This window comes from Harpia harpyja, chromosome 3 (assembly GCF_026419915.1).
Source record: "Harpia harpyja isolate bHarHar1 chromosome 3, bHarHar1 primary haplotype, whole genome shotgun sequence".
NCBI lineage: Eukaryota > Metazoa > Chordata > Aves > Accipitriformes > Accipitridae > Harpia > Harpia harpyja.
Genome location: NC_068942.1, coordinates 26,353,346 through 26,368,818, shown reverse-complemented (window position 1 = coordinate 26,368,818; position 15,473 = coordinate 26,353,346). Strand labels below are relative to the sequence as shown.

Below are 15,473 nucleotides of genomic sequence, written 5' to 3'. Positions count from 1 at the left end.
ACATTTCAAGGTCTGCTTCTATTTTTTTCAGATAGAGTTGATTCAAATTTTATGTTTGGATGTCAGGTTCTGTCACACAGACTGCTAATGATAATGGGGTGTGTTTTCACTTGTTGGAAGTTACATGGGAAGGAGCTATTCCTTCATTTGACACTTAGTCTGAACTTGTGTTTACTCATGTCATATGATGAAATGAATAATAAACTGAATCTAGTAAGATGAGACTATTATAGTAAAATTATTCTCTAAATGTTCTTCTGGCCTTCCCTCTTCTTTTATATCCTCATAACTGAGGTGAAGTCTGGGCATTATTTAAGCCAGTAGGTTATTTTGCCTTCAAAAAGTAGGCTAAAAATATGGACTTCCCATGGCTTCTTTAAGAAAAAGCAAAATACAGCACAGCAGTTCCCAAATGCTCCGTATTTATCACCTGCACGATTTCAATAATAGGAAATATTACAATTATTATTTTTTTTCCTAAAACACATACTCTTCAACATAAGAAAAACTGAGCTGAATTCCAATTCTGAGAATGTCAGATTCATGCTGCATTTTGGTTTTGATAACCTTTCACATGGACACTCTGCCTCCTCGATACGGGTTGAAGATACATTTCTTTCCACAAGAGTTGTCACACAAATGCTCATTGGCACAATAACATGTACTGTTTTGCAGCACATTAGATAATGATTGCTTCCTGTCCAAAGTCCAGTGAAAAGACTAATTTCTAAAGCAATTCTGAAGACTCAGAGAAGGTAAGTTACTTCAGGAACTTCATACTGTTTTGATACCATATTCTCTCTCTGCTGCTGGTGACTGTCCTCTGCAAAAGGTCTTCATCCACCCAGCTGATCTGGAGAAGTTGTTCTGGTTTATGTCAAAGTAACTCCAGTGACTTTTTATTGTTTTCTTTTGAAAGCAGGGATGTATTTTGGATATTCTGCAATGGATCTTCATTTTAAATAAAATCATCATTTTTCACTTTACCCAGTCATTGATGCCTTTATATTTGGAATCGTAGAAGTTACATGTGGGAAACTTAACTACTGCAAATTCTTCTGTACTTTCTTTGCATACCTTGAAGATATTTTGCAGGTGATATCTACATTTGGATAGGGAAGATAAATGTTACTTAAACCGTCCTATTTCTTTTAAGGGTTATGGCTAAGCAGTGCAACTGAAGTATGCAACTTTCTCTTAGTGTCCTTGATTTTGTTTTGGTTTTTGTAGTATAGGACTACTGAGGAGTAACTTAAGGTGCAGAACTTCTGGCTTTAAATATGCAAATATACATGATTAGATAGCTAATGTAAACAATGTTTTTAATACCTCTCCTGAAATATTGGAAATCTGTTGTTCAACTGATAGTTTATTTGTCTTGAAAGGAAATCACTGCTCGCTTTATCTTCCAGGCTGAGCAAGTTGTATCGGGGAATAAAAAAGTGTGGCAGCTCAGATTTTTGCAGGCAATCCAGAAAATATCCCAGGTATTTCTGAAAGCAGTGATCCAGGTCTCCCAAATGCCAGTCTGTGTCATTTGGCCACATGACACACGAGTGGAAAAAAGCAGTTTTGACGTGATATGAACAGAATTTTTCCAACTGTTTTGTATATTTCATTTTAAGTTGCTCTAGAAGATACTTCAGAAGCTTAAGACAACCTTTCCTGTTAAATAAGTAAGAATTTATTAGGTACCTTCTACTACATAGTTCTAAGTATGTATTTTCGATTTTTAAACACACATTATTCCTGAAAGCAATAAAAATGTTCTCACTGTAATAGAATAACATTTTTAATAATGTTTTGAATAAAATCTGAAAGTAAGTGCAGCAACAGTCTTGATAATCCTAGAACTCCCGCCCATGAAGTCAGATTCCACCAGTCAAGGACTTCTACTTTAAACAATAGTTTTTGTGCATGCACCACTTTGACTGGTAGCCACAGCAACACAGAAATTCAAAGCGTTGGTCAGCAGTGTGCTTACACAGTACAGTCTCCCAGCTGCAGATGCTACCACTATAACATGAACTCGGAGCACTGCTTAAGATTAAAGCTGCCCTTTTGGCTTGAATTTACACCGAGGGAAATGCCCTTACCTTCCTGTGGCAGCCCAAGAGGGGAAGAGGTATACATAGTTTAATAATACATTGCTAGATAGGGGTACAGCATGTCTGATAATATCCTTAAAGCAAAGACAAAGAATTACACTTTAGTTCTCTTGTGGCTTTCTTGATTCAGTACAAGATGTTAATTAAGTAAACTAAGAAGTTGGTTTGCCATTAAGGAGGTACTCTACCTCATGCGGATTTTGTTCTTCCTCTTTGAAGAAATGTGGAAACCAGTTTTTGTTGGAGTGAAAAATCACATTTATTCATCCTGATCACATTCAGCAGTTATTGTCTTACCATCGTTATAGAAATTGCCTTGGTATGAAGTGTAATTTTGCTCCCAAAGCTCAGAAAGCTGAGTCATCAGACTTTTAAGCTGGTTCTTCTAAACAGGACTGTTTGGGAAAGATGATTTAACAAGTTGCATCTTTTTGCTTTCTAAGGCAAGTCTGGCGTGTAAACCTGCAACGTAATTTGTTTCTTTCCACCTCCTGCTGAGTAAATGCAAGTCAGACGTTTGGCGAGTACGTGCAGTATTGTACTGCTGTAGAACAATGACGCCTAAAAGCCTTATTCTTGCTCCCTGAGTAATTAGTCTTAGATCCAATTCCTAAACTGAAACAGTGCTAGACAGCGCTACCCTGGCTCACGCAGGCTTAAAGTAAAATATTCATATGAAATACCAACCTACAGCACTTTGGTCCATCAGATTCACAACATGTCTTTGAGCTGCCGTGGTTGTTCAGCATGGCCTTCTCAATATGCGAGAAAGAGAGTCGCCAGGTGTTTCCTAAAGTTGAGTACAAGATTGTTAAAACTGTTCCACAGCAGTAAGTACCAGTGTCTGCAACTAGAAAAAGAAGACACTTTACAAATACTGGCTTAATTTTAAATCTCAGCAATTTCTTTGCACCTTAAAAAAAAAACCAAAACCAAAAATTGTAATTCAGGGACTACAATTAGTTAATTCTGCCTTAATTCCCCAGCTGTTCCACACAAAGACATGTTATTAAGAATGCTATTAATATAGGACAAAGAATGTTACTAGTATAGGATATAGTTAATTGTTTGGATGCTTTAACTGTATTCTTAAGGACCTTTGGATCTACTTTAAGCTTAATTCTGAACTTTCCTGCATTTGTTGAACATGATTTGGGGAATTACGCTACTCGTAGAAATCTACTACCTTTGAATTTCTGTTCTGTATTACTAGCCTTACTCCGTAACCATTATGGTTTTGAATAAAAAGATCTTCACCATTGGTTGCAATTTCTTTGTGCAAGTCATAGGCTTGTGAGTTTGTCTCAGGTAGGGTGACTGTTCTAAAGCATTTATTTTTGTTCTTCTGGTAATGTTTCTGAAAACAATGATTAACATAGCTCAACCCCCTGTTTTTAAAACACCAGCAATCATTTTTGTCTTCTTCACATAAGTTAGACTGTTTCCCTTGCCTGTTTGGTTTGCTTACTCTTTGCCTTGAATTTTCACAGGAAGAGATAGCCCAGTAGAGCATTGTTAAGATGGGCATCCTAATTTAAAAAAAAAAAAAAAAACACCCAGATTGCCTGAACTCTTTCTGCTGAAATCATCAGTTCTCATAATGCAATGACAAGTTGGGATGTTTCTGCAAAGTAAGGTGGGCTTGGTGTGACAGTGGTCTGGAGAGGGGGAAAAAAAAAAAAAAATCTTGTAGCCATACCAGGGTTCAATGAGAAATAATGTATCTTGCTAGAAAAGTACCCAGTTTACTTCCTGTAGAAGTTATGTAACTTGTGTATGCAGTCCCACTTAGAGGGATGTTCCCTGCCTTTTCAGAAATCTGCTTTGTAAGAAAAGAAAAAAAAAAAAAAAGTAGTGGATGTTGCTGTTAAGTACAGCACTAGCATGGGCAAGGTTTGCATCCATGTGCCTGACTTAGCAGATTTAATATAATGCTCTTGGGAATGGTTAGCGTACAGCCTGGCAGAGCAGTTTCATCTTTAGATTTCTGTAGAGGATGAGCAGTGTCATAAATCTGGAGTTTTAAAGAAGGATTTCAATTGTCTCTGATCTGGATATATCCAGTATAAGGTAAAGATCTGCACCTCGAAGGCAGAATACTAAACAGAAACTGGATACCCTTTTTATAGCACTTGTAACAGCGATCAACTTGTAGAGAAGATATGTCATAACTTATTGTATTTGAGGTACCTCTTAGAACCTTTTCTTTTTTGTTTTGCTTGGCTACTAAATAAAGTGATTTGTTTCTGAACTCTCCCCTGACTTTTCTTCCAAGCCACTGTTCAATTTTGAGGCCATCCTGTGTGCTGGGCGGCCAGCTCTGCTGAACTTCCAAAGTTAAGATGATGTCCACTGATATTTCTGCTGGAGGATTTTTGATCTGAAGAGTTATTGCAGGGCTTCCAGCCTTCCTCCTTTTCACAGTTACTTCTGCATCTAGTAACAAAGAAGAAATTGATTTTTTTACATATATATATTTTTATATATTAGAAACTTTTTTGAAGAATGTTAAGGTTTTTACTTCAGAGGAATTTATAATCAAAAGAAATAACCTGGGTTCAGTCACTGGCTCTTTATCCTACAGGATACGGATTTTAAATAAAACATTAAGAAGGCCTGTTGAGGAGTTCTACTAAATAAGGAACGCTCTTCTTGAACTGCCTGCTTGATTTCCTATGTCTACAGAATCAGAAATACAGTAATGTTTTCCAGCTAACCACTTCATTGTTGAAAATACTGAGATGGAAGAGATTTGGCCACATTTCTGAAGGCTTTGGAGAAAAAGAGCACCCTAAAAAGGGATATGTTTTCTATATAGATGGATGTAAAATAGTAGGTAATGTATAAAAGAAAGCTCTTCCTTTTGCTACCAGTTCAGCAAATGGCTCTTTGTGCACAGCAGATAGATAGATCCAAAATAAATAGGTTGTGTAGGAAGTACCAAGCGTGTGATAGAACCCTTTAATATTCATTAATTTCATATGGAAAGAGGATTGCGTAGCGGAGCAATGGATTAATCACATAATATGATTAGCTCTGATGTATTTGTGGTGATTCTTAGCACGAGAGCAAATTTGGGATACTGGGGACAGGAGGGGTTATGGTTAGGGCCACACTGCCACAGAGACAGTTGACTGGGGGGAAAATCCCATTTTTATTAACAGGGCAATGCATATACCCAATGTAACTGGACTTCTAGCACTCCAAGGTGAAGCTTGTTCTCTCAGTACTTACTTTTAATGTTTTTTACTTCTCGTTTAATAATGTCTCTTAGTGCTTGAAGCATTTTAAAGGCTGATAATTTTCCATCTTCATCTAAAAACTTAAACAAATGCTTCTCTTTCGGATTTCTTTTGAATGTTAGGTAATAATAGGCTCCAGTGTCATCACATTCATCCAGCTGAAGTCTTGAAACAGGCATTACGAGCATGATGTCAAACTCATTCGGTTCAGATATCTGCAAAGTACGAGAATACAACAGTCAATGTGCGACTTAGGTTTTATTCCCTTTTAGGCTTTTATACCGCTTCCGGTTTATCTCCAGCTACTTTGGTGTACTTCTCATGTCTGGGGTGACATACGAGCTTATTTCTGTAGATTTGTATTACAAGATTGCTGTGCATTTGAGTGGAGAAGAGGAGTTTATTTCCCAGCTTTCCTACTTACTAATTTTTAAGAGTTTTAAGATTCTTAAGCTGTTCAGAGTAATGCATAAATGCATGCAGGAATCAGTTGGGGGGGGAAGCATTACTATGCCTGAAGCTGGGTTTAAAAACAAACGACAAAACTCCAAAAAGTGTCCCCGTGTTTGGCTTTGTTTCAGACTGAGCTAGAACCATAAGAAAGGTACCGCTCTTTCACCTGATTTTTGGGAAAACCTACCACCCAAAAACCGGCACGGGCCCTTCCCTCGGGCAGCGTCTCTCTTGCTAACCGCGCATACATTCCACCTTTCGGTAAGCCGGCCGGGTTTTATCGTTAGCTGTCGCTCATTAACGTGGCGATCCTTAAACGCCTGTGCCCCCGCACCCACCTTGACGTGCTCGTAGTAGCTGCCGGCGCCCAGCCGCTCGATGGAGCCGAAGCTGCCCTCCTGGCTCCGGATGGCCTGGATCAGCTGCGAGACCACCTGGTTCACCAGCCCCGACGCCTCGGACACGTCCTGCCGGCCCAGGCTCAGCCGCGACAGCACCTCCCGCAGCCGCGGGCCGCCCGACGACGAGGCGGCCGCCACGGGGGGAACGACCGCCCCTTCGGGCACCGCCGCTCGCCTCCGCGCCGTGGGGGCTCCGGCGGCCGCTGCCCTGCTCCGAGGGGCGGCGGGGGCCTCTTCACCCCCCGCGGCCGGGCCCGCCGGCAGGTTCCTGACGACGGAGCCTCGCCTCGCCGGGGGGCCGCGCCGGGCGGCGGATCCGTCCCTCCGCGCTCCACGGAGGGTGGCGGCGGCGGTCCCCGGCCCGCCGCCCGCGCTCCGGCCCCGGCCCAGCGAGGAGCTGCGGGCTGCGGCCTTCACCGCGCCCCGGCCCCGCGAGGCCGCGGGCCGCCCTCTCCGCCCGCCCCGCTCCCCTCTGCCGTCCATGGCCTCCGCTCCCTCACCGCCGGCTCCGCGGCGCGGATTCCCGCCTTTCGCCTCAGGCGGCCTTCCTCTTCCAGGCAACGCTCCTCCGCTGAGGAAACGAAACCCGCGCCCTTCTGCCCGACAGCCGGGGAGGGGGGGCGTGGCCGCCCCGCCTCCCTCCAATCCCCTGAGCGCATTTTCCCGCTCCCGCGAGGCCCCGCCCACCCGCGGGGTGAGGGCAAGCCGGCACCGAGACCGCTCGGCCTCACCAGCCGCTCGCTACCGGGGCGGGGTAGGCAGCGAACGGTTCCGCCTCTCCAGGCGAAAGGCGGCGGCGGGTCCGCTCCGCTCCGCCCCGCCCTCCCGCTTCCGGCCGGGCTCCCCGCTGCCGGGCGGGCCGCGGCTGCTACCGCCGTCGCCATGTTGTTGCGCAGCGGCTGGCGCCGCCTGGCGCTATCCCCGGCGCTGAGGCCCGGGCACCGCCGGGCGGGCAGCGAAGTCGGGGCGGCGGCGGCAACGGCAACATCACCGCGCTACGAAGTGGTGGTGATCGGCGGGGGCCATGCGGGGACGGAGGCGGCGGCGGCGGCCGCTCGCGGCGGGGCCCGCACGCTGCTGCTCACTCACAGGATCGGCACCATCGGTACCGCGGGGGGGGGGGGGGCCTCGGGTCTCCCCGCTAAACCGGGAGAGTTTGGGGGGACGGTGGCGGTGAAGGGGTTGTCCGTGTGTCCCCTCCGCAGGGGAGATGTCCTGCAACCCCTCCTTCGGCGGCATCGGGAAGGGACACCTCATGAGGGAGGTGGACGCCCTGGACGGGCTCTGCGGCCGCCTCTGCGACCGCTCCGGGGTCCACTACAAAGTGCTGAACCGCGGCAAGGGCCCGGCGGTGTGGGGGCTCCGCGCCCAGATCGACCGGGGCCGCTACAAGGAGACGATGCAGGTGAGAGCGGGCGGGGGGCGGGGGAGGTTAAACGCGGTTCTGTGGAGAGACCCCGCAGGCCTGAGATCTCTGGAGGAGGAGGAGGAGGAGGGAGGAGGCTGCGTGCCGCTGCTGGCAGATATATGTAAAAACACACACACAGCCTGGTAAAATGGGCAGCCACTCTGAAACGGGAGTGGGGGTGTGGTCGGAGAAAGTCGAGAGCAACGACCAGCTGGAAAACACAGGTTTATTTCCAGGGATTTTTTTTGTGCGCATTTGTGGACTGGAGTACTAGAATGAATTAGTCAAATCTGAAGTACTAGGATAAACTACAGAGGACGATGCAGGGGGGGGTGTTTTTTGACATTTTCCTATCAAACCTAGCCACCTTTCTGTTTAGTACTTTAACGCAGCATAAATTGTCAGAGCTCAGCATAGTTTAAAAAATTCTTTAGTGTTTTACATACGGGTCAGGCTTCATGACCAAGTAGTTTCTTTTGAGCTCAAACTCTTACCTGTGAACACCTGATAGCTAAGGATAGTACAGTAACGGAGTGTCTGCCAAGTGGCCTGGTAAGAAAGGAATAGGGGAGAGGGTGACAGATGTTTTGGAAATCAGCAGGGTTTGGGACCGCCCGTGTGTCTCAACTTCCTAGATTTTTGCAGTAACTCCTTTCATGACAGAAAGAAATCCTTAACACGCCACTGTTGACAGTTCGTGAGGCATCTGTGGAGGATCTTCTCTTGACAGAGCCGGAACCAGGCCATCCTGGGAAATGCCAAGTCACAGGAGTCATCCTGGGTATGTGCTAGTAACTCGGTAAGCATCTTCAGTTACTCTACGCTAAGAGCAGCCTTTGGGGTAAACGTTTCAGATTCGTCAGTGAGAAAGTTGAATTAGCCGGTAGAGGTGATATAGGCCAAGTGTGAACGAAACTAAGTTAATATTGTAATACAATGAAAAACGTACCTGGATTGATAGGATATTGGGAGGTTACACAAATTTAATGTTCTTTGGCCTAGTGATACTGAATTCCATGCTGTGTTTTGAGATTTTATTTGGGAAATGGCGTATGCTGCCGACAACGTTACGGGGCAGTGGTGTCCTGTTACTAATAGACTCGTGCTTTGTATTACCCCTTGCTGTTCTAGTAAACAAGCTTTCCGAAATGAAGGCCTGGATAGGAATTTTTCCCAGGAGTGTGCTTTCTGTGTTAGGGGTAACATGCTTAGGAATAAGAAAAATACAGGAATAACTACATGCTGCTTATTGCAGTTATTAGTATTAATGCTTTTATTATTGAAATGCTGATTTGTGAAATAATAAAAGATGGATGAAGCCTCAGTGAACACTGTTAGTCTAGTTTTAGACAGAAGCACCGGAATACCAGGGCTTTGTTGATACTAAAATACGCGCATCTCTGAAAACTTGCTGTTTCAGGGGATGGGAGCACAGTACATGCTGGGAGTGTTATCCTGACCACCGGTACGTTTCTGAGGGGTATGGTCCTCATCGGACTGGAGATGCACCCGGCTGGGCGGCTAGGGGACCAGCCAGCCATCGGGCTGGCTCAGACTCTGGAGAAACTGGGATTCGCTGTGGGCAGGCTGAAGACTGGGACGCCACCCCGACTTGCCAAAGACACGATTGACTTCAGCGGTCTGGAGGAACGTACAGCTGACAACCCTCCAGTGCCGTTCAGCTTCCTCAGCGAGGCTGTGTGGATCAAGGTGGGATAGCACACATCAAATGCACGTAGAGCCAGGTGGGGAGCGGTTCCGGGAATGTCATGCTCAGAATCAGCGGGGGAGTTGATGGCTGGGAAAGGGAGCTGGACTGTATTCATACTGGATGTGTTGTTACCCCAGCTCTAGAATGAGATTCAAATGTTGAAATTAGAGATTGTTAACAAGTTGTGACTAGGAAAGAGAAAGGATGGAGTTATCCACAGAGCTCAGAGGTGGCATGTTAACAGCAACTTCAAAGCAGAAGAAACTCAATTTTCCAAAGAAAATCCTGGAAAATGGATGGTGTTCTATAGTTAAGCAGCATAGGATTAAGTATCAGGAGTTGAATTGCCCCAGAGCGTACAGGAATTGCAATAACCTATTATAATTGGGGTGGGGGAGAAAGTAGTATCACTTCAGGTCCTTGCTATGTGTAGGAGAGGTTTTAAGGAGTTGAGGTGCAATGTTGTTACTATTTTGAATGTAAGTCTATTGATTCTTTTTCAGAAAAATCAGTGAAATACTTGACATGGTGGGTTTTTTTCCAAACCTTGAATTTTCCGTGTTAATTGCAAGGTTTTGAGAGATTTCTTTTTTTTCTTCACCAAACTCTTTAATTGGCTGTTAGCTGTAGGGTCGGCACTTGCTCCTCTTACTTCAGAGCCTGGCATTCCTGTGGTTGATTTGAATGCTGTGATATAATCTGTTGCTTTAATAAGAATACCCATCCTGTAATTAGGAATACGGTGTACAGAATAGAGCTTGCATTCTGGACTCCTGAGTTCTCTTCTGTTCCTTGGTCTGCTTTTGGGCATGTTGCTCAAGCTCTCTGATTGCTTGTGTCCTGTCTCTACAGTGGCTATGACAGCACTACCCGTCTCTCCGGGAAGTAAGAGCCAACTGTCATGGAAAAGCCCTTGGGAGATCTCAGAGTTGTTCAATAAGAGTACAGTGTTGTGACTGGATTAACTTAAAGTGAGCTTTGGCCTCTTTCAGCCGGAAGATCAGCTGTCATGTTACCTGACTCACACTACCCTGAAAGCCCAGCAAATTATCCATGATAACCTCCACCTGAACAACCATATAAGGGAGACAACAAGGGGCCCACGGTAAGTGTGTGGCATCATGCAAGGGTCTCAGTGGCACGAGCTGACAATCTGTCTGATACTGTGGGTCTCTTCCTGCTTTGCTTCTGGAAAGTGATTTTTTTTTTTTCTCCATGTCAGGTGATGCTTATGGCTATTCACTGTTGCAGGTACTGTCCCTCCCTCGAATCAAAGGTTCTGCGCTTCCCAAACCGGGAACATCAGGTGTGGCTGGAGCCCGAAGGCTTGGAGTCCAGTGTCATTTACCCCCAAGGCATGTCGATGACGCTGCCACCTGAGCTCCAGGAGCAGGTGATCAAATCTGTCCCAGGCTTGGAAAAAGCCAAGATGTTACAGCCAGGTGAGGGGCGGTGAAGAGTTTTAAATCTACTTGTCGTACTGGTTGCCAGTTAATAAAAACCAGATTTTGTTTAGGGCATAACAAAACAAAGGAAATGTGAAACAAAATTAATTCTCGGATGCAGGGCTTTTTCCTTGGTTGTTTTTAAATTGTAAATAAAAGGTGATAATGTAAGTCGTTCTGCCCCACTGATTGCCTTTGCTGATAAATAGGGACCTTCAAAATGCCTCCTGTAAGATCTGTCTTGTCGTTTGTCACAGGCTATGGGGTGCAATATGATTTTTTAGATCCCCGTCAACTGACTGCTTCTCTCGAGTCTCGTCTTGTTCAGCGCCTCTTCTTTGCAGGCCAGATAAATGGCACTACAGGCTATGAAGAAGCTGCAGCTCAGGTGGGTGAATCTGATCGTGTATACTCGGCGCTCAGAAAGAAGTATTGCCTTGGCATTTGTCTTTGATACGCAGTCTTGCTAGGCCCATCTTGTGGTAGTGAGCTGTTCTTCCTTTTGTTGCTCACCCCAATTCCAGGCTTGCCCAGCTATTTTCACTTCTAGTATCTACAGTTGCTGTTACTGAGATTGCAGTAACAAAAGTAATTGGAAGCACTGTCAAATGTTTCAGCATGGAGACTGTGCAATGGGTATAATTGAAAACATCTGGGAATTGTCTCTAGTCACGTCAGCAGGGGCCAAGAAGCCCTTCAGACACTGGTGGTATCGCAAGAAGGAAACTGCCTAGATTACTAGCACAGACTGTCGCATTTTCAAGGGTACGGTTTGCCACATGAGTCTTTGGAGGCAGATGTGCTGATACTTTAGCCACGAAGAGACCGATAAATGTTTTTTTGTTTTGCTTTCTGTCTGCCCAGGGTGTGATTGCTGGGATCAATGCTTGCCTACGGGTTCATGGCAAGCCCCCTTTCATCGTCAGTCGCACCGAAGGCTACATCGGTGTCCTGATCGATGACCTTACCACTCTGGGCACCAGCGAGCCATACCGGATGTTCACCAGCCGCGTGGAGTTCCGCATGTCCCTCCGGCCTGACAATGCCGATGCCAGGCTCACCCACAGAGGTATTTTATTATGGTGGCTCTTGCAATGAGCAGCCCTGCCCGGTTGGAGACCTTTGTCTCATGTGCCATCTGTCTCTGCAGGTTTTGAAGAAGCTGGGTGTGTGTCACAGCACCGATACGAACAAGCAGTTAAGATGAGAGCTGCTTTAGAGGATGGAATTGCAACGCTAAAATCCCTTCAGTTCAGCATATCCAAATGGTCCCAGTTAATACCAGAAATTCCCTTCAGTAGCAGTCGAAGGTCGCCTGTCAGGTAAAGGTTACAGCTGAAGCTTTCCGGTCTGACTTACACTTGCTTTGGCACACCTGGCTATAGTGCTTTCACAGCATTTGTCCATCCTTCCTGAAGTCATCAGTACTCCAGGATTCCAGCTTTATCACCTTCAGGGGACAGACATCTGATGTTTGCCTATAGACTAAATTCGACGTTGTTGTTTTTACTATGCCATGTTTCCTGGTGCTGATAGAGGCTCCCAAAGCAAGGGGGTACTCCACTGGCCCAGACAGTTCTTGCTGCCCTTATTGAGAGTGTCGCCCAAGTGGTGACAGTTTTGCAGTGGGCTGCTGCTTTGCTGAAAGCTTGAGAAAGCAGTGATTGATTTTGGGCTAGTGTCAGATGGTAGCTTTTCTTGTACACAAAGGCCTTTGCTTCCCTTACCCATCCTTTATCTCACCTTATCTTTTCTGTTCTTTTAAATCAGTGACTAAGACCTGGGTGACTCAGTCTGTGGGAAAGGTTCCCCTTACCTTGTCCCTCCTATCTTGCTGTTCATTTTTCATAAAGAGCTCCTCTTCAAGAGTTTAACAGCTCTTCTGTGTACTGAGAGGAGATAGCAGGGAGGTGAGCTTGGCTCTGCAGTTGTTCTGGCTTATGCTGAGATCTTAACCAGTTTGAACTGGGAACAGCTGTAAATCTGCCTTACGCAAGTGACTCCTTCCTACCATAAAAACTTACTCTTTTTCCCCACAGTGCCTTTGACATCCTTCAACATCCAGAGGCCAACATGGAGGTTCTGGCAAGGGCTGTCCCAGAGCCCCTGGGAAGGCTTGCTCAATGGAGAGAACTGGCAGAGAGATTGAAAATAGAAGGTAGAGTACGAGGGTTAGGATCTCTTTGTGGGATCTGTGTACGTTTTGTTCAGTAAGGGGAGAGCCAATCCATTCATCCCAGTGTGTTTCATGTTGCTGCTTAGTGAAATGCAACACCATTACCAGAGCATGCACCTTTTACCACAGGCCACGGCCCTATGCAAGCACCTGCATTTCACTTTGTGGGGTGAGATCAACTATTCATGTTCACTCCTGGGTTTTTCCTCTCTCCTTACTGCTCTGTCAAATAGACCATCCTTTCTTGGGATGAGAGGGAAAGCCAACCCATGTATCTTAATTCCTGGAGGAAACGTACCTCCACCATGGTGTTAAAGAATATGACTTCTTCCAAAGTAGGGATGCAAATTAGGCTCTTTAGTCTGTGAGGTTGGAAACTTCCTTAGGAGCTTTTGACTCTCTCAGTGGAATTGTTCGTTCTGCTTCCAAGAATTCTTGCAAGTGACCTGTTTCACGTGAACACCTATATCTGGTTGTTTTGTTTCCCTGATCTTCCATCACAGCTGCTTACGAGTGGTGTGTAGTCAATCAACAGCAGGAAATAGAAGAAGTGCGTCGTGATGAAGCCCTCCGACTGCCAGAGGACCTGGATTACTTTGCCATTGATGCATCACTCTCCACAGAGGTGCGGGAGAAACTGGACTCTAACCGTCCACAGACGGTAAGATCTTGGGCCACAGCAAGGTTGAGCAGCAATGAAATCCCTTCTGTGTCTTCCCAAGGGACATGGGCGGGTGAGGAGAATTGGGGAAAGGAATACCCACAGGTTTTGATCTCATTTCTCACTAGCTCCAGTGTGTAGGTTTGGTTTTGGTTAACTTGTTCCTGTTCCCACACGCAGATTGGTGCAGTCAGCCGCATCCCTGGAATTACACCAGCTGCTATCGTTAACCTGCTGAGATTTGTGAAAACCAATCATCAGAAGACAGAGAAGCTAAAAGCTTTACCTCCGACTGGCAAGGTTACCGGGGAAGAGGTACTCGGAGAAAGCAACTTCCCAAAGACAGATTTCAGCCAGAGTACCTTTGTTAAAACACCTTTGTAGAGAAGTGTACCCCTCCTGCCAGAGTACGTGCAAGATCACCTGTGCTCGCGAGCCTCTTCGGATAAAGCCCGTGCTGGCTGGATCCAAAGCAGTTCTAGTTGTGTCCTATGGCAGTGTCACTGAGTAGAACAAAGATGACGAATGCGCAAGCCTTAAGTAAATGCTCAGGAACCAAAGTACAGCCTGTGATTTCGCCAATCCAAATGAAAAGATGGGAATTGCTTTTAAAATTCCACGCATTTGGAAGATGTCAGTCAAAATCTGGTCTAAAGCATCTTGGAAAGGACAGTGTTTTGTGCTTCTGAAATGCCTAAGAAATGTTACTGTGCTGAACCCACGGCAGCACAAGAGGATTTTAGCTGGGAAGCGTGTTCCATTGACTTCAGTACTTGTGTTCATAGCTGTGCAGTGACTACGCACAATCTGATGTTTTAGTGTGACGTCAGCCAACAGGCAACACTTGGCTATGAAAACATGTGCCACGCGTATTTAAACTTACGTAGGAGACCGACTGAATGTAAATGCTGTATCCTGGGGTGTTTTTTTTCTCCTTTAAAATAAATAAATCTTGAAACCTGCTGAAGAACTTGGTTGTCACTTGGCTTTCAGTAGAGCCTTGGCAGTTCGCAGGGTCACAATTCACACAGGTGAGTGGGGTGAGATGTGCTACAGAGCTGGTGGAGGCAGCTGGAGTCAGACTGGCTGCCCGGGTCAGGGTGCTGAGGAAGGTGGCGGGGGGGGGCATGTCGAAACCTGCCCCAGGAACCTCGGCTCTGGGCAGTGTGGTAGTCCAGGGGAGCAGGACCAGGGGTTTCTCATCGGCGCTGGTCCCGCAGCTGGCAGTGATACAACTTCCATCTGAATGAGGTATACTCTGGGCGGTCAGTTTGTCGTGTGCCATCGAGAAACGCTAAATTCAGGCTGTTGCTGCGCACCTACCGAATCCTTGCCTGACTCGGGCAGCAGTCTCTGATGCTAGCCCCATTTCTGAACATCCTTTGGATTGTCTGGGCAAACGGGCTCGGGAACAAGTTTTGTTGCAGTTAAATCATAGAATCATTGGGGTTGGAAAAGACCCTCAAGATCATTGAGTCCAACTGTAAACCATATTTATATATAGCGCTATCATTTTGAAATCATGATCCTGGACTTTTGTCTGTCTGTCTTGCTCTGGGTGAGCAGTTCGTTTCATGTCCAGAGAAGGGAGTCAGAGCAAATCCTTTTTGTTGACAGAGACCCTGTCATGCAGCAGGAGGGTGGGCAGAGCTTACAGCTTTCTTTGGGGCATCACCTGCCCGCCCGAAAGCATCTCCCTGTCAGCAGCTATTGGCTTGTACAGAACAGCGTTAGAGACGGCATCTGTAGGTCAGTTCATGTCAGAACGGCTCAGAAACGCTAACGTGTATCTGCCCCTTTATGTCTGTGGCCTATTTTACTTTAAGCTTTGTTGGCTCGAAGAATTCAACCTTGTAAGCCTTAAGTTT

At 46.0% G+C, this 15,473-nt stretch overlaps 2 protein-coding genes across 3 annotated transcripts; one reads left to right on the top strand and one right to left on the bottom strand.

The window, feature by feature from the left end:
- Positions 1–3: 3 nt before the first annotated feature.
- On the bottom strand, positions 4–6,816 carry CGAS (cyclic GMP-AMP synthase). Of its 2 annotated transcripts, none has more exons than XM_052781715.1 (5): positions 6,142–6,816; positions 5,343–5,565; positions 4,299–4,544; positions 2,796–2,958; positions 4–1,665 (listed from the first exon to the last, which is right to left on the bottom strand). In XM_052781715.1, exons 1-5 carry the CDS (start codon positions 6,685–6,687, stop codon positions 1,323–1,325), a joined length of 1,521 nt encoding a protein of 506 aa, XP_052637675.1. In that variant the 5' UTR covers positions 6,688–6,816; the 3' UTR covers positions 4–1,322. The 2 variants fall into 2 exon arrangements, with proteins under 2 accessions (XP_052637675.1, XP_052637677.1); XM_052781717.1 differs by having other exon boundaries at positions 2,796–2,898.
- A 251-nt stretch (positions 6,817–7,067) lies between these two features.
- Positions 7,068–14,575, top strand: MTO1 (mitochondrial tRNA translation optimization 1). Its single transcript, XM_052781705.1, is given in 13 exon segments — positions 7,068–7,309; positions 7,410–7,609; positions 8,276–8,393; positions 9,033–9,322; positions 10,316–10,428; positions 10,575–10,765; positions 11,026–11,156; positions 11,633–11,837; positions 11,919–12,090; positions 12,808–12,926; positions 13,448–13,605; positions 13,786–13,904; positions 13,906–14,575. Coding segments are annotated over 13 exon segments (2,250 nt in total). The 5' UTR covers positions 7,068–7,086; the 3' UTR covers positions 14,117–14,575.
- Positions 14,576–15,473: the final 898 nt, after the last annotated feature.

Excerpts from the sequence above, each read along its gene's own strand:
- CGAS (XM_052781715.1), bottom strand. The coding sequence starts at position 6,687 with ATGGACGGCAGAGGGGAGCGGGGCGGGCGGAGAGGGCGGCCCGCGGCC. Across the intron at positions 4,545-5,342 it reads AGAAGTAAAAAACATTAAAA|ATGCAGAAGTAACTGTGAAA; the intron begins GTAAGTACTGAG and ends CTTTGTTACTAG. Across the intron at positions 1,666-2,795 it reads GATGGACCAAAGTGCTGTAG|GAAAGGTTGTCTTAAGCTTC; the intron begins GTTGGTATTTCA and ends CTTATTTAACAG.